Source organism: Thamnophis elegans, chromosome 8, assembly GCF_009769535.1.
Source record: "Thamnophis elegans isolate rThaEle1 chromosome 8, rThaEle1.pri, whole genome shotgun sequence".
Classification (NCBI taxonomy): Eukaryota; Metazoa; Chordata; class Lepidosauria; order Squamata; family Colubridae; genus Thamnophis; species Thamnophis elegans.
In genome coordinates, this window is record NC_045548.1 from 55,436,940 (window position 1) to 55,456,109 (window position 19,170).

Sequence of the window (19,170 nt, forward strand, 5' to 3'; positions counted from 1 at the left end):
TAGCATGGGTCAAGAAGAGTGAATGGGAATGCCCAAGAGGTACTGCATGGGTTGGGAAAGGCACGCAGGATAGGTGGGATGTGTATGGGTACACCAGAGGTGCCACACTGGTCAAAGTATGCAAAATAGGGACAGCACAAATTGAAAACTGTACATGGGGCATGCAAGAGATGCTATGTGGGTTTGGGGTGGGGAATGGCACAAGTAAGGGTACTGTGCAGGGGCTTAGTGACCATTTGTTGTTAAATCAAGGACTACATGTATTATCTTTCTAATGAAGTTAAAAATCCCTGACACACTGTAAAAAATTAATACAGCTGTGGATCTAGTTGCCATCTACCATTATGCACTTCACAAAACATATGTTTTGAAAAGTTTTAAACTTACATAATTTTAATATTGTATATAAAACTTAATGAGTTTATCCTAACAGTTTATATAGGAACAATTTTATCATATGTGCGTCATCAGACATATGGCAAGATAACCATCAGATGGGATAATTCTGCTGCAATTTATACTTTTGAGAATCAGACCACCCATTTCCACCTGAATTCCAGCAGATTGATGCTCCACACATTAATCAAAAGAATGAAATGTGTTGCAAGAAATTATTGCTTAATTCAAAACTTAAAATCTTCTAATCTTATTTTAACCTAAGGGCAAGAAAATTCATTCAGAAATTTTTCAATGAATAATTGAAGATACTGTGTATTAAGGTAAACTGAAGACAAGCAGCATGTTTAACAAAAAATAGAATCCTGCAGACAATTAAATCAATTCAAACAACTAAAAGGTAATATTCAAGAATGTTTTAAACATACTTATCATTATTGAACTATAACTTTTGATTTTAAAATTATGTGTGTTGTTAAATTTATCCAAAATGGGATCATATTTGAATGATATACCACATTGTATGTATTCATTTAAAATGACCTTAATTTAAAACATTCTATAACTTGTAGTATATGTTGTCATTTTTTCCGTTTTTTTCTACACTAAATTGTTGCATTGCCAGCTTGAATAAAACACTAATATTTAAAAACATAGATTTCCATAACATAGCATAAAGCATGCAAAGGAATTACAATTCCAAAGATGGAAATTCGGGGATCTTGAACCTGCCTTACAAAAGAAATTCACATTTCGGAGTGTTTTTTATGGTTCATATTTTATGTCTTGGTAGCTCAAGTGAACAAACCATTGGAAAGCAGTTGCCAGGGAAAATTTTAAAAATGTAATATACAGATTGATTTCAACTTGCACAAACCACATAAATGTAGCTAGTAGCCAATTATATTTTAGCCAAAAATATAATGGTCTTGATTCTAACATTTAATTGAATTAAAGTGAGTATTCACTGGTTACAGGGCTGAAATAAAAAGCATCTAGAATGTTTCTTTTACAAAGAAAAATGAAACATACTTTTCATGGTTCCATCTTCATCTTCTTCATCATCATCATCACTATTTATTACCATGGTCCCCAAATCAGATTCTAGCATGGTGCTGTTATGTTCAATCATGGTCTGAGCACTGTCACTCATAGTACTTGTAGCCCTCATTGTACCAGCAGTATCAGATGTAGTCTTCACCATGGTGTGGGAATCCAGCTCATCTTCATCCTGCAAACAAACAAAAGGGGGGGGGGGGGATTACCTTTAAAAAAATGCTGAGACACTGATGCACTTCAAAGCATTTGAAAGAGTACTTTATAAAACATATTAATGCAAGCAAAACATACCTAAAACCAGTAGTGACATTCCCCAAAAGGGACAGCACCAGATGTTCAAGGAATTTCCCCAAGCTGTGTCCTTTTCTCAAAAACAGCCACATAAAGCCTCTCTACAGGCCACAGATCCCCAAATGCTTTGGGAAGGAATGTATTGTTCAGATGAAGACACTTGGCAAGCCTCCCACTTCTCCCCCACCCCCGGCCCACATGCACCTTTCATTGTAATATGCTGGAATAAATGGTTAAAGATTCTATTCCTTGTAAATTGCAGAGGAGGGGAGGTGTTCTTTTCTTATGTTGATGTTTTTGATCTTGTAAACTATGCAGAGTTGCTTGATGAGTGGGGCAGTCTTAGAAACTGAAGAGTAGTATGTTACTTTTTATTTTTCATTCAATAGTAATAAAAATTAAAAAGTAACAAATCTCATTGAATATAACAATACAATAGCAGAGTTGGAAGGGACCTTGGAGGTCTCCTAGTTTAACCCCCTGCCTAGGCAGGAAACTCTATACCGTTTCAGACAAATGGCTATCCAACATATTCTTGAAGACTTCCAGTGTTGGGACATTCACAACTTCTGAAGGCAAGCTGTTCCACTGATTAATTGTTCTAACTGTCAGGAAATTTAATTGTTCTGTCAGGAAATTTCTCCTCAGTTCTAAGTTGCTTCTCTCCTTGATTAGTTTCCACCCATTGCTTCTTGTTCTACCCTCAGGTTCCTTGGAGAATAGTTTGACTCCCTCTTCTTTGTGGCAACCCCTGAGATATTGGAACACTGCTATCATGTCTCCCCTAGTCCTTCTTTCTATTAAACTAGACATACCCAGTTCCTGCAACCGTTCTTCATATGTTTTAGTCTCGTCCCCTAATCCTCTTTGTTGCTGTTCTCTGCACTCTTTCTAGAGTTTCCACATCTTTTTTACATCGTGGCAACCAAAACTGAATGCAGTATTCCAAGTGTGGCCTTACCAAGGGATTATAAAGTAGTATTAACACTTCATGTGATCTTGATTCTATCCCTCTGTTTATGTAGGCTAGAACTGTGTTGGCTTTTTTGGCAGCTGCAGCACACTGCTGGCTCATATTTAAATGGTTATCCACTAGGACTCCAAGATCCTGCTCACAGTTACTACTATTGAGCAAGGTACCACCTATACTGTACCTGTGCATTTCGTTTTCCTTGACTAAATGTAGAACCTTACTCTTTTTACTATTGAATTTCATTTTATTAGATAGTGCCCAATGTTCAAGTTTGTTAAGATCCTTCTGTATCTTAAACCTGTCTCTGGAGTGTTGGCTATTCCTGCCAGCTTCATGTCATTTGCAAATTTGATGAGTTTCCCATTTATTCCCTCATCCAAATCATTGATGAAGATGTTGAAGAGTACTGGGCCTAAAATAGAGCCTTGGGGTACTCCACTGCATACTTCCCTCCATGTAGCTGCAGTTCCCTTGAGGACTACATGTTGAGTGCGGTTGGTCAGCCACTTACGACCAATTTAAACTTAAATTATTACTCTAATTCAAATTTTCTCCCATTTTTCCATTCCCTACCTTACAACCATTGAAATGTTTAGCATGATATTTATATATGTCTATATTTAAATATGGTATTTTGAAGTGGCTGTTGGTCATCTGACTCAAAAGCATCTTGTTCACTATTTGTACATCAGGCAAACTCTGATAAAAGTTACACAAAGAGCTGAAAATGTTCAGAATTTTAGTAATATTATCATGAGTTTGGGGTGGAGATGGCTAAAAACATTATGTTTCCAGCATGATACCTATTCTTCTAGGATCCGTCTAGTAGTTAAATTAGGCCACTTTTGTATGCTAGCAAAGGCTGAAGTTTTTTTTAATACTTTTGTGATACAACTTTTAAAAATTAACTTTTGCTTCTATTTAATTTTCATTCTTAGAGTTGATTTGGAATTTTTGTTTGGAGTTAGCCCTGATGTTATGGAAGTTATAAAATAAATGTTAATTGTTTGAGGGGGTTCCATTTATTTCTCATGAAGGTTTGATGATATGTATGTATTTTTTGAATGGGCGGATATTTTATTGTATTTTATTTTGCTTTGTAAGCTGCCAGGAGTTGTAAAGGTTTGGCAGCATATAATAAGGATAACAAAGACTTGATTTTTTCCCCACCAAAAAAGAATTTTACTTTTGGATTGAACCATTTTTAGTCATGCATAAAGATCTACCAGAATCAATTAATATTTGCTAATATGGAACTATTCTCTCATTTCTTTTAATGGGTCAATACTACTAAGACTGAGTCCAGGCAGGTGCTCATTTTATTGCTCACTGTACCAAATTAATCCAAAATATCTTTGGAAACATCTTTAGTAACAGCAAAGCATACTATTTCTACAAAATCATAGCAGAAAGTCAAATACATTTTGAAAAGGTATCATAAAAGAAAAATTATAAACACAGAAAACTGATATATAAATCTGTTTTAACTCATATTATGGGGTCACTAGTGTGATTCCATTTAATAACGTTCCAGGACTTCAGACAACTATATTTTCTAGCTCTTTTGCTTAACACTCTTTGAACCAAACACTATTAAGGACTGAATCTGGAACTTTCTCCATGAAGATTACTTATTCCAAAAGTACAATTTATTTTTTCCCTTTTCTTTTGTCCCCTGTGGAATAGCCATAAGATTATAGTGGACAAGTATTTAGTAAATCTAAAACTATTTTTTTTTTCAGAAATCCATCTCAACTGGCAAGGCCAACTTTTCTCCTTTGTATACAAAGTGTTTGTTAAAATCATGATAAAAGGGGCAAGAAGAAAACCTGCTGATGCTTTTAGAAAAGTATCTGCTCAGCAGATGCTTCAGGACTGTGGAACAGAGTTAATTCCAGCAAAGAATACAAAAGCATTTCCAATCAGTGGCAGTAATGTGCCAGGAATGTAAAACAGAGAACTGATGATAATCCAGATCATGAATCATAAAACCCATATGGAATAGAAGCATTTGAAAACATTATTAGGAAATCCTACTCTCTTTCTGAAGTCAGATGTAGAGGATGTGCACAAAATCCAAGCTATTTAAGAACTAACATGCTGTTCTATGCCTTAAGTGCTTTTACAAGGGCACATTCTACTGTCCACAAAAAAAAGCCCCATCAGAATGTAGAGCTGCTTCTATAAAACCTTTCAATTAAGTATCTAATTTTAGATGATTCAAATAAAAAGAAAATCCCTAACTTCAGTTTGAAGAAAATCCCTAACTTCAGTTTGCTTTGGGGGCCAAATGAAACCAACCAAGTATGCTTCCAAAACCTATTCTGACATCAGCAAGTTTACAAAATGGTCCTGCATGTTTCAATAACTAATAGAAAAGAATCAAATATCACTAATGAATGCCATGCATCCAATCATGAGGAACATTTTTTTTCAGTTCTTGAAGGCAGGGAGGAATCATTTTAGGAAATTATGTTAGATGATATCCATAGAACATTTTAAATTATCACTTATGAGGATAAGACAAATTCTGCTTAATGATATTGGTCTTTTACAGATTTTTTTTTCCTCTTCAACACAGTTTTCCATCTTAAGTCCTGCTTCTTATTCTTTTTCCCTATCCTACTGTGATATAAATAATGCTTTTATTTTCATACATTGGATTATATCCAGTGATAACTTTGTGGTGGCAGTAAACATACCTATGTAAGAGTACATATTTATTTCAAAGAATTCTGTCTACATAACGAAACTGTTTCCAAAGAGTTGCTTTCAAGCACTGGGAACTATGTTTGAGCAGTATATTGTTCTGTCATAATAAGCAAGCTAAAGCAGCCAAAACTGGATGCTTTACTTCACAAGAGCAGAAGATTTTTCTATGTAAAGTTTCAACTGGATACAATCCAATAAATAATCCAAGTGCCTTAGAGGGAGTGATAAAATTACTGAATTTTAAAATAAAAGATAAACCAAATAACACATAATGAATGTTGCTTGTTTTAAAACAGACAACTAGAACTGCAATTCTATGCATGACGTACTTATAAAGCAGTTAATTTCCATTTTACACATAGATGTGATGTCTGTCTATGTGTGTGTTCAGGCATACTTATTAGCCGAAACACCTCATTTTTCACACTGAAGAAGTATCAAGAACATTTTACCTCGTTTATATTTATAGTTATTTAATTAACATAATCTAAAACTCTGGATCATAATTGCATTTCTATAAAATATTTGCACCGACAAAATAGTTATATTTTTAATGAATGGAAGCGTTCCTGAAAAACATTTCTAGTTTATTTATAATATGATGTTAGTTGCATATAATCTTAAAATTCTAATTCTGAAGTTGCATTAACAATTTATTTCCTTTTGAATGTCAGCCACTGCCCTCAAAGATGAAATCAATTTGAATTCATATATAATTTGAACACTGACTATCTGTTAATTAAGAAATCATCTCAAATTTTACTGAGATAATTTTTATCTACATATTAAAAATTGTCACTTGAGACTCCAGCTATTTGAAGTCAATAATGTATAGTTTACATCTTCTTCAGTATTCCAAATATCAATACATTTTTTCTGGTTTTTGCTAATTTTTTCTGCCTTCATTTTTTCCTAAAATAAAAAATTCTAGTTTTTCTGTGTTTGCTATTTCTCTTCTGAATGTTTTTTTAATCCACATTTTCTGTTCATTCTCTTTTCTAATCTTAATCCTCATTTCCAAACTTCATTGCTATAATATTGCATGTCACCCACTGTCTCTATGGGACATTTTCTTTTATAATTCTTTTATAAAATGTCATACTTAAATATGTTAAACTATTATCATAAATGTTTATTTTATTTAATTAATTGGATTTTGATTCAATGGTACAATTCCACTGTACTTTTTTCAACAAGAAATGAAGAAAGTGGTTAAAATCCAAAATACTTCATAAACAAAAGCTGTAATAAAACTGGAATTATGAGATTATGAGAAGCCTCCTCTAGTTTGTCGGAAATTCATAAACCATTAATATACTTCCTTAAAGTTCCTCTAAATTAATTTAGAGATAAAATTATAATGAAGTACTGCTATTTAACTGCAATAGATTCCCCCCCCCCTCAAACATGGTAGATTACATTCCAAGCTTTTGCAGAGTAAATGAAAGGCTCTCTGATTTACTGAAGAATATACTCACATGAGTACAACCATGTTTTTCATTTTAGAGCAAAACCTTAAGAGCTATACCTATGCCAAATAATTCAGTAATTAATTGAGAGTGAGAAACACAATGTTTAAATTTGACAAATAAAATTCTATTTAATATTTAGGAAGTTTAATGCACTGCATTTAATAAGTCTTTTTAGAACATGGCAAACTCCAGATTTATGTTTTTTGGCTATTAAAATATCCAAACAGAGGAACAATAGGTTGCTCAGTAAAACAAAGTTTTGTTTTATGCATGTATAAGAATATACTGGATACTTTTAAATAGCAAATGGCAATCCAATTAGCAACATATCAATGTTATACAAACGTTCAGTGATAGGCAACAGATAGCATAATCTATGTATCACTTGTCTCAAAAATTACACTATTGTCTAATCTTTATTATCATATACATTTGCTAAATCCTGTTATCTATAGACATAAAACTGCATTTAAAAGAAGCTGTGTTCCTATCATATATTTGAGTGTTTATCCTTAATATGACATTCTTTATGAAGCTTGTGCAAAGTAGGTTTCATTTTCTTCTCCAGATCCACTCACTGAAACCAAGAGGCAGAACCAGATGCTTGAAAGGGAACTGATTCAAAGCCTCCTGAGAACTTCTTTATATGCCTGTCCGGAAAACAGTTTCACTAAGATAGCAGAGGAGAGTTTTAAGTACCCACACACATGACTTTGGGGTGCCCAGAAGGTTACTTGCACAAAATTTTTGAGTGAATGCAACCATGATAGCTTCATAGTTTCAAGGAATAGCCCCAAATGATATTTTGCATATTAGCAATATAACTTTAATGATCTGCAGACACTATGCTTTGAACATTTTGTAACTAATGTTTTAGTTCCAATACATTTGGTTACTAAAAAGCTTTCCTCTGAGGAAAAAATATAAATAATATATGGTGGGCAGGATCTCAAACATAAATAACTTCTACAAATGTCTGCGTCTGTGGGTACTAGATAAAATATGTGGTGTTTTAAATCCATTTATCTATATGTTATCACATTAACTTTTTCCTTCATTGTTTTGAAAGTTCTCTTAATTCCACTAAGACTTCTAATGTTGGAAAACTGTGTCTTGTCTCTTGGTCTACAACATACGCATAGATCTTGCAGCCCAGGAGTTAAATATATGTTGTTGGTCAGCTGCAGCCTCTTATACGGTATCTTCTCCATTCCCCTGCCATCTGGTCTCTCTCTTTCTCTCTGTCTCTCTGTCTCTATCTCTCTCTCTCTCTCTCTCTTACAATATACTTCCCTTCTGTAATTTATCAAATCCATTTTAAAGTTTCAGGTTAATTGCAGTATGAAAGACTGATAGTATCTTTGTGTGGGAGCATAGACTAAAATGTATTTTGAATAGAAACTTTTAATTACTTTAATTTAATTTGCATTTAATAATTTTCATTCCCATTTTAATGTTTTAAAATGAACCCCTTTACTGTGTAGTCCCCAACTTGACATTTAAAAAACAAGTGATACATAATTGCAACCAAATGGAACTGGCGTACTCTTGACCTAGAGAATTTCACAATTGTTTAGTATCTTCTTTACATCTTTTAACATCTACTTGGGAAGAGGTGGCGACAATTGATTTACAGGTTTTTTTTTAAAGAAATGTTTAAAGACAATACGATATTTCATTTTTTAACCAGAAGTCTTCAATCACTGTCTAGACATAAGAAAGAAATTTATCCAGGCAGCAGCACACAGTGAGATCATATGAAATGTCTGATGAAAGCAGTACTGCAAGGTAAATACTTTTCTCTTTTTTTGTATTTGCATTATTACATCATACACAAAGAGGGAGTTTGGTGGTGATGACAATGCAATACTGCTTTCAATTTGATGAAGGCAGCAGAAACCTGCATGACCCCAGGGAAGAAGCTAAATCTCAATCCAAGCAAAAATGAATTCTCGCTGCTGAATTGATACCAGGACTGATCTGTAATAGTTTGCTCATTTATGATTCAAACACTGGTACAGAAAAATTAGATAGCAGAATAGTTAGGACCACCACCTCTCAATCTTCATTACAGGTAATCTTTATTAGCAACCACAATTGGGACCAGCAATATTATTGCTGCACGTGTACATGATATGACTGCAATGTGCATATAACATCACTTCCCAGTCATTAAATGAATCACTGCAGTTGTTGTTAAATCATCATGTAACTACAACTTGTGATAGTGCTTTAATGTACTCCATTAATTCTGCTTGTCAGAAGCCAGTTGGGAAGGATGCAAATGACAATCACATGGCTGCATAGCAGTTATAATTGTGCATCATTTCTGAAGCATCAAGATGGGGAAATCACATTATTGTAAGGCACTGCAACATTCATAAATGCGAAAATTAGTCACAACTGTTTAACTGACATAACTTTGAACGATTGCTGAATGAGGCAGTTGGTAAGCAAGGCGTATCAGAAACATACTAGCTGCACTTCTTCATCAAGGAAGTAAGATCCAGGCCTTTGTTAATTCCCATGTACAATACTGCAATGTACTTCATAAGAAAATTGTGCCTTTAAGAGGGTTTAGAGACTGAGAGTAGTTTTAAACAGGTAAGCACTCTCTATTTTTCACTAACTTCTAATTTCTTTCTAAGGACAAATAAAAACATTATTTCTTTCCTATTAAACTTACAAGAGTGTTTAGCTACAGCTACATAAATTCTGCACCAAGGGAACATTAGTTTGGTACAGAAATTATCCTGCGGAATTACCTGGATTATGAAATATTCTCTTTACGGAATGAGATTGGCTTCATTTTTATTTAGTTTTAAATAGTCTCTACCTGTCCAATTTGGTCCAGTAGATTGGGCATGCTATGGCCAAGGAATGTCAGCTGGCAGGGACTATGAGCCTTCTCTACCCTATCCCCTATCCCTGGTAGAGTTGCTCTTTAGAGTTCAGGATGACCCCAAGCCTTTTAGCCTTTTCTTACTTCCTTGATGAAGAAGTGCAGCTTGTATATTACTTGAAGGTCTGAGGTTCCATGTGCATGAAAGATCTTGTTTCCTGGGTACGTCAGCATCTATGATGACATGTTTTGTCACCTTGCATATTTAATTTTATACTACGTTTAAACTATTTTTCATTGTTTTATGATTGTTCATTGTCCAGAATCACTTGTTTGAGAGAGCAGATATGGAAATTGAATAAATTTTGTTCTTCTTTTAAAAAAAAAATCTACAATTTAATTCTCAATTTTAGAAATGATGTTTTTTTCCTCTTAATTTATTTCTTTTGATTTTTTTTAATTTTAAAGTTACACTATTTAATGCAATTCACCTTCCAGGATACCATTTCTACTAGATACATTTCATTGGAACAGAGCAAGCCTTTTCTGAACAACTCTCAGAGAAATTTAAGTATTTCTTTGTATCCTTGTCAAGTTTAACAAAAGTATGATTTACACCCATAAACCAGTAAGTATATGACATACAGCTTGAAACCTAGCAATTATGAAAACTGAGAGAAACTGTGCACTAGAGGGCAGCAAAGACAGTTGAGTAGATTGCATTATTCAACTTTTGAAACTTGTACAGTATAAGAACAAAACCTTGTTTAACACAAATCACTGTCATTAAAAAATAATGCAAATGTAGTACCTACAGAATTTCAACGTCATTGGTAAGCTATATGTATGTGTATATATACATATATACACATATACATACATACACACACATATACACACATATATACATACACACACAGAAAGAGATGTCTACAACTCTAAAAGGATCCAATTATTGACTATTTCAGTAACATAAATTATTTTTAAAGATTCCAATAAAACTACACTAAGGAACATGTATCAGCTGTTTTATATGTTAGATGCATTTCTATTGTTACAGAGGAAAAACCTAATTTTTTCAAGTTCTCTTTTTTTTAACTCCCTCTATTGTTGTTTCGTTTAAACAGTGTTTGCTATGTAAGGACATAAAGCTGTAGAAGTGTAAAGTGGCAGAAAGCGTGCTATACTGAAAAGATCACTGTCATTTTTTCTTTCTTGTCAAATATTATTACAATGTATAACCTGAATTTATAAACTTGAAATGTTTTAAGTAATACTCTGATAATTTACCTAAAATAATTTATGTGATCCAGTAAATTTTTATTATTGTTCATTTCTTAAATGATCCATAGAAATAGCTATTTTGACATGTTTTTGGAGGCTGCCAGGCAACAAATTCCTTTATATTTCCATTAATACAGCTGCCCTATATCAGAATCAAATTTTCATCATACTTGAAAAATGCACAAAAAATAGATTTTTAATAATATGTATAATAAAGTTTAAACTAACATTTAACTTTGATGGTGACCTTCTGTAGGTTTGCAGCTTGTACTTCTTGTGTATTTTTTTTTTAAATCTATAAATTACCACAGCACCTATTAAAATTTATCAATCTTCCAGAACATATCCGCATCAGATCAGTTATTTTGGTAACATGCCTAAACTAAGCCGTAAGCTTTTTTTTAAATGAAATCAAGTTAGCTTTAAAAATGAGACATACTTGATTATGAGAGATACAAACACTACAAGAATCTCATTCAAGTTTTCAAAACTATCATGTTTAATTATTATAGCCATTTTATTTTAATAAACATCTATACTTCAAAAATGCCTTGAAAGAATTTTTAAGAAAATAATTAAAGTAAATTAACTATCCTAAACTATATGTAACACCTGACATCCAGCGACCCTGAACAACTTATAAATGACTTAAAATATTAAAAACAAGACAATAAAGACAACAAGAAACATGGAAAAGACAAAGATGGGAGAATACCAAATTGGGTGGAAACAAAAGAAAGTAACTTAGAAGTCTTCATTTATCCTCACCAAAGACCTGGGCAAAAAGCCAAATCTTCACGCCCTTCTGAAACCCCAACAGGGTGGGGACCATTTGGACTTCAGAGGGAACTTCATTCCAGACAGCAGTCACCACAACAGAGGAGACATGCTATCAGGATCCCAATAGATGGCATTGCTTACTTGAAGGAATTCAGAACATATCAACCCTGTCAGATTGAATTGGAGACTGATATTATAGGAGATAGACAGTCGCTCAAGAAATCATGTCCTGTGCCATGTTTAAGAGTCTTTAAGAGTCACTTAGACTCGTAGACTTTAGGAATCATTTTTGATTAATCCACTCCTTAAATCAAGAGCATCTCCTTTGAGGCACAAACAGAAGCCTGTTTTAATTAGTAACAGAGGTGCTGTGTTTTTACGAAGTCCAAGGAACAATAAGAAAACCTATCTTAAGTTTATTTAGCTGTTAAAAATAATATTAATTGGGGGGGGGGGTGTTGTTATATTTGTGTCTCTAAAAGTATTTAAGTCAAAACTAGTCTTACTTTCTATCCAGTTTGTAAAAGTTACAACTTCTTGTCTTTGTTTCTTTTACCATGTCTATAGTAAGAGACCAGAATAAGAATTTTTATTTTCTCAATACATGCATGCCAACATAATGCCACACCTTTCACTTTTGATAATTACACTGCTTGTCATATTATTGAAAAATCTTTGTCAGGTAGAAAGGAAGATTGTTAGTGCTCTGTATGTAGATAGCAAAATTAAACTAATTTTATAATGCAAGTATTTTGAGTCACATCTTGCTAAACTAGCATCTCATTGTAAAATACATAGCGAAAAAACCTTGGTTAAGCCACCAGATATAAATTGCTGATATATTCTATTACACCTAACGTGTATTCAACCTTATACTTGCATCTGACAATGCTATTTTGTTTCTAACATATTCCTAAACAAATACTATAGTCTTTAAAACAAACCAGAAAGAACATACACAAAATCAGCCATACCAGAGTTATTATAATGTCTAATTACCGTATTTTTCTGAGTATAAGATGCACCTTTTTCCCTCAAAAAAGAGGCTGAAAATCTGGGTGCGTCTTATACACTGAATACAGCATTTTTTTGCCTCCTGAAACCCCGCCCCATTCACCAAAATGGCTGTGCATATTCTTTAGGAGGCTAAAGGGTGCTCCTGGGGGCTAGGGAGGGGAAAATGAGCCCAAAACAGGCCGATTTTTGTGCCCCTCCCCAGCCCCAGGAGCACTCTACAAGCCTCCTAAAGGCTATGCGTGCCATTTTGGGGGACAAAAAACAGCCCGTTTTCGCGAAAAACGAATCATTTTTGGAAGGTTTGCAGAGTGCAAAACCTTTTTTTTTTTAATTTGCCTCTTCAAAATCTTGGTGCGTCTTATACTCCAGTGCATCTTATACGCCAAAAAAAAATACGGCAGTCACTAAAATTTATACACTTTTATTATTTTTCCTAGAAACTCTAGTCCTAATCTTTCTAATACTCAATCTTTCAAGCCAATGAAGGACTATTGGACTTACAACCCTTCATATAGAGACCATTCAAAATTACAATGGCACTGAAAATAGGTGACTTATCATCTGGTCTTGCACTTACAAATGTCTCAGCATCCCCATAGTTATGTGATCAAAATTGGGGGTAGGGGGGCAGGGAAGGGTTGCAAAAAAGGTTTGACATGCTTAACAGAAATTCTGGTCCCAATTGTGGTCTTAAGTCAAGAACTAATACTCTTCTCCCTAATAATTTCATGAAAGAGTCCTGCAGAGCCCTGGAATACTGCTTCCAATCATTATTGCACTACATAAATGAATACTATGGAAACAGAACTGCATAATTTGACATGTGGCAAAACGTAGCCATATTTAAAGAGAGGGCACTTTGGATCTTTGCATTTATTCAACTCTTTTTAGCAGATGCTCCCATAAAAGCTACTTATTCTCCCATACGTTAAAGATCAGTTAAGAAATTGATAGCATTATATTTTTAAAAAGGAACTGAAAATTGTTCATGTGCTATTCAAATACTACATACACAAGCACACACAAATCAATTTTAAAAACCAAGAAAATATTTTTTTCACAAACTTCTTTTTGAACTGGGGATTGTCAAGAAGGAAGGAAACTCAGAAAAAAATTAAGTGACAGCAACCCTCTCAATCAGAACTATATTACTTAAATATGTTGACAATTTAACAGGCCAAAAGTAATTTGAAAACTTAATTAAATTTTCACACACCGAGTTTTCATCCTCTTCTTCCAGTTCCCTCTGCTGTTCTTCATGCTTTTTGGTCTTAATTTCCATAGCTTCAATAATCAGGTCTCTCAAAATTGAGACTTGCTTGGCATTTCTAATAAAAGGATGCTAGAAAATAAAGCCATAGAGTTATACAACATGGAGCCTACAGACAATCTGTATTCGCAGTATAAATAAAGTAACATGTTAGAACAACATGCCAATCAACTTCACAGACCAGCAGGAGAGAACATTTCCCTTTGGACAGCAATTAAAATCTGGAATAAGAGAGCATATGATCTGTTTAACTGCTTTACAACTAAATAGGATTTTCCTTTTTGTTTGTTTAGGTAAACAGCAACCATGAGAAGAATGTTACAACAAAACACAACTGCTTTACAGTTAAGGATATAATTGTCCAAAGGAAATGTGAATTAAGTGGTAAATAAACAAATAGAAGATAGCCTGACAGAGAAAAATAAACTTTATAATTCAGTCAGTTATATCATTTTAATTCATTTTAACAAGCTGACAATGCAAATTAGCAGTCATAAGCAGAGCAGCCACTATAGCATGAGAAACCTGTATTCTAACAGAACACAAATCACTGAGGTATTGGCAATGATGAAATATATATGAAGCAAAATTTAAATCATCAGGATGGGCAGTTGAAATACAACAAAAACAGATTTATTTAAAGACAACTTATACTCCTGTTTTTTTTAAAAGAAAAAAAATCTCCATTCTCTCTTTCAGTGCTGTGAATTTGGCCCTTATTAGAGCATATCCCTAGGAGCAGTTAGTGGTGAAGGATGTTGAGAACTGGAGCTCAGAAACATCTGGAGTTTCACAGGATGCCTACCCTAAAAATCATTACTCATTTCCTGCACACAGCACTGATACCTTCCCACAAGGCTGTGCATGAGTCCCAGAGATACAGTTTCAGTTGTGGATATAAAATATGGCCTTTTTCTCTATATTATATAGCCAGTATTTTGTGATTGCCCAATCAAATGTTGCTGTGTATTATGGGCTATGACATCAGTTAGAAAAAATGAACTTGCTCAAATTTAACAACAGTACAAATTATGCCCTTTTTGTTCCTGTACTGTCCAAAGACTTTTTCTTTCTTTTTCTAAATTTTTTTTTGTTGATTTTCCACTCAATGCGCACATCCATTATAACGAAGAATTGTTTACATAGATAACATTTCTGTATAACAATCACATTCTTCTGTAACATTATAATTGCTACTGGTGCTATACTCAATCTATCAAGCCATTGAAGGAATATTGGACTTACAATATTTTGGTTAAATAACAAAAAAGTGAGGGGGCTTTTGAAATCACTTCTCTTGACTTTCCCAAAAGAAAATGATTACAGAGCAAATTCTTAAAAGGATTATAATTACATAAAATATAGATATTAATGTAGCACCAAGAACAAATATCTGAGTTTATTATGGAATATAAAAAAGTATAAATTAAAGAGAAAGGGTGACAGAGGCAAAAAAGAAGGATGAAGAGAAGAAATAATGAGAATGAAAAGGGTTAGATAATTCATATCCAAATGTTCTGGCTAGTGAAAATTGTTCAAAAAATTACTGTTTGGTCAGGAAACAGCACTAACTACTGACTGCAGTAATACTAACTGCAGAGATAGCATTATTCTAAATGTAACATGTTCAAAATAAACATGTTTAAATATCATAAAAGTGGAGAACTCTCAGCAAATCAAAAGGATTCCTCAGATCTGCTTTTCTGAAAGAATCGGGCATTTGCTGAGAGATCTTTCTTTTCTTGCTTACCAAGCAGTTAAAGAAATTACAGTGAGCCCCTATTACTCACTGTGGAAACACTGAAGAATTTTCTGTCAGCTATTAAGTAGACAAAAAGTAATTCAGTGGGGGTGAGCAGGAGATTTTCATCTGACTAAGCACACATGCAAACTTTCCTTGGCTGATAGCTTCTTGGGGAAAAAATAGCTGCATACAGAACTGACCTGCAGAAGGTGAGTTGCGGTAGCTCTCTGCTCAGGATTCTTCACCAAACATTTCTTCACAAAGTCGGTGAATTCATCAGACCAAAGCTCTGGCTTCCGGAATGTTGGCGGGGGGTTTGTGGGAATCATAAATATTGCCTGGAAAAGGGGGGGGGGAGATATATGTATTTATTAAATAAATAAGCAAGTCACTATTTCTATAATAGAAGTAAGAAGTGCTTCAGGACCAAGCTTCCATTACTATGTTCAATGCAACTAGCACACTAGATCTCACTAGAATTATGGAAATGGTGAGAACTATATTTTTGCAAATAAAAAAGCATCCATTTACTTTTACACATCAAAATTACACTGTGTGTCATATCATTTCCTAAAGTCAATTCAAATATTCTAATATTTAGTTTTCTTGAATATGTCATAGAAACTATTTACCTTGAGGGAAAGCTAGCAACTAAGTCCTTCGTCACATGTAAAAGGATTATAACTATTTATACAGGGTGATATATTGATTTAAGCAAAAATGATACAATACATTTATTCTCTTTAGAGGTTATATCTACAAATTGATTATTTATGGTCTAAGTTAAAGAATTATGACGATATATAAAGAGGGCTGTGAAAATATCTACAGACCCCTTGCATCCTGGACATAAACAGTTTCCTACCCTCAAAATGCTATAGGGCATTGCATGTCAGAACAACTAGACACAAGGACACCCCCCCTCAATTGCCATCACTCCGCTAAACAACTAATTCCCATAACACTGTCAAACTATCTAAAAAGACAGCATTACCATCATTATTCTCATCTTCCCTATTACCTATCTTTTTATTTTCTTATGACTATAACTTAGTTGCTTATCACTATTGTTGTATGTACATTTAGAGCTTATGCACTGGAAACAATTTCCTGGTGTGCCTAATCATACTTGGCCAATAAAGAATTCTATATGATTTTGTTTCTTAGCTTGACAATCACCAATTCAAATTCAATAAATCACATTATCTTCAACTTAACAAACCAAATTTGTAATAGCTTTCAAAAGTCCGTAAAAAAAAGTTGTCTTAACTACTGTTTTTATAGCATTGTCATCACAAAATAAGCTTGGTCTATTTAATAATTAACACTGATCTACGCCACACTGACTCAGCATAGATTTTGTCACATAATCTATGAAATACATATACATTTAAAAAAGACTGCAGCCTTTCAAGATAATCTGAGAGTTATTCGAGAATAATATTGCTAGAAAATATAATTTAAACTACTCAATTTACCATCTGCTCAGTGCAGAGATCCAAGTGAGAGCATCACTAATAAATCTCTGGTCCTAATGTTACTATTAGAAACTTTCTTCTAATATTTAATCTGAATTTGCCTTTCAATAGCTTCAGACCTTATTATTTGGCATGGTTTGAGCTTCTTCCCTATTCCATGCTCAGGGTAATACTATTACTTTTTAGGACAAAATAACAAACACTTAATGCATGTATATGGTCTACTCTTCAACAAGACTTCTTAAAGAACCAGATTCAACCCAACTACTAATCTAGTAATAATGGAGTAAGCTGTTATAATGGCATACCCCTTGCTATACATCAATAATACTATAGCTGTAATCAAAAAGTCATTTTATTCACTGATTTCATACTGCTACCTGGCAAATCTTCTTATCAGTTAATGCAACAAGAAGACAATAGTATGAGTCTTCCCACCCTCCTCCCGTTCCTGCATAGTAATTGGTCACCACAGAATTAATCACAACTACCACCACTCAATGTTTCCAGTCCAGCTTTATACATCCAAATTTAATACTTTCAGCACCTGGAAGTTTGATAAAGAATATGGTACACCAACTTTTTAGGTTGAATCAGTAATCTGCATAGAACTACATCTTCGTGACGCAGTACTGTGTATAAAGACATGCATAAAAGGAAACTCCAGCAGAAAGCATAAGGAACAAAAAAATGTCTTTACCACAGGATAAAATTACAGGTTCAGTGGAAGGCAGTTTTAAACTGAAAGGTTGTTTAGATAGCACTATCATATTTGAACTGCACAAATCTGTAGATTTACTGCAGTGAAGATTTTTACTGTCATTTAGAGGTTACCCAGATTTTTGTAGTCTAGATATGTCTTCAATCATTAGACAAATGCTTATTACCAAAATTTTACTATAGGAATCAAACTGCTCATGTATTTTATAGTTCTCTAATGCTTGCCTGCAACACTGTACTAGTTGCAACTTCTAAACAATTCACAGGTCATCCAATATAAAATGCATAGAAGGAGCTGGATATGAAAGTGACCAGTGTGTTGAGTTCCTAAATTTCTTTATAAATACAGACATGAAATTACCTTAAATTCTGGATAAAAGTAACTGTAAGTACCCTCGGTGTTCTTGTAACTAGAGTCCAATATCTAGTTTTTCATTATCCTGAACAAAAGAGATTGAACTATGCCTTAAATATTATAGATTATGAAGCCATTTCTTTGTCTAACTTGAGCTTCAGTGAACCAATAAGATATTTGGCTTTGATGCTGACCTTCAAAAAGCTATTTCAGAATGGTTTGTCTATATATTATCCATCCCAGGCAATTACTTTTTAATTATCACATAGCATAGCCAGTTATAATGTTCCTAAATACTATCTCTGCTACTGCTTAAGAATCTATTTATCTATTTAAGCAATTTATTATCTAAAAATCTATTCCTTTTTCTCTTTCTTGCTGGCTTGATTATTCAAATTAATTTAAATATTTCTTTTCAGGATAAAAAGAATACTTGGACTTTGTCAGTACATAAATTTCTAAAGATAGCAAAAAAGAAAATTGAAGGCATACTCACCTATCAATCCACACTCTTAGTGCCTTCCTACAGCTCCCACCTGTGGCACCTGCACACCAGAGGTGGGTTTCTGCCGGTTGGGCCCAGATCAGGTGAACCGGTAGTGGCGGCAGCGGAAGGCTCCGCCCACCTGCCCAGACGCTTCTGCACATGCACAGAAGCGCGCGCACGTGCAGAAGCAAACAGGTAGTAAAAAAATGGAAACCAACCACTGCTGCACACCCACTGCACTCCATAGCCCCTGCTCACAGGAACTACCCACGTCTCTTATCTTGTAACCC

At 33.9% G+C, this 19,170-nt stretch overlaps 1 protein-coding gene across 1 annotated transcript in view; it reads right to left on the reverse strand.

Annotated features, from left to right (window-relative positions):
* The window catches only part of STK3 (serine/threonine kinase 3), a 112,240-nt gene that overhangs the window by 44,219 nt on the left and 48,851 nt on the right, over positions 1 to 19,170 (reverse strand). The window contains exons 7-9 of the mRNA XM_032223242.1: positions 16,041 to 16,178; positions 14,043 to 14,168; positions 1,429 to 1,627 (exon numbers count right to left, since the gene is read on the reverse strand). Coding sequence (XP_032079133.1) covers positions 1,429 to 1,627; positions 14,043 to 14,168; positions 16,041 to 16,178 — 463 coding nt within the window. The remainder of the gene's footprint in view (positions 1 to 1,428; positions 1,628 to 14,042; positions 14,169 to 16,040; positions 16,179 to 19,170) is intronic.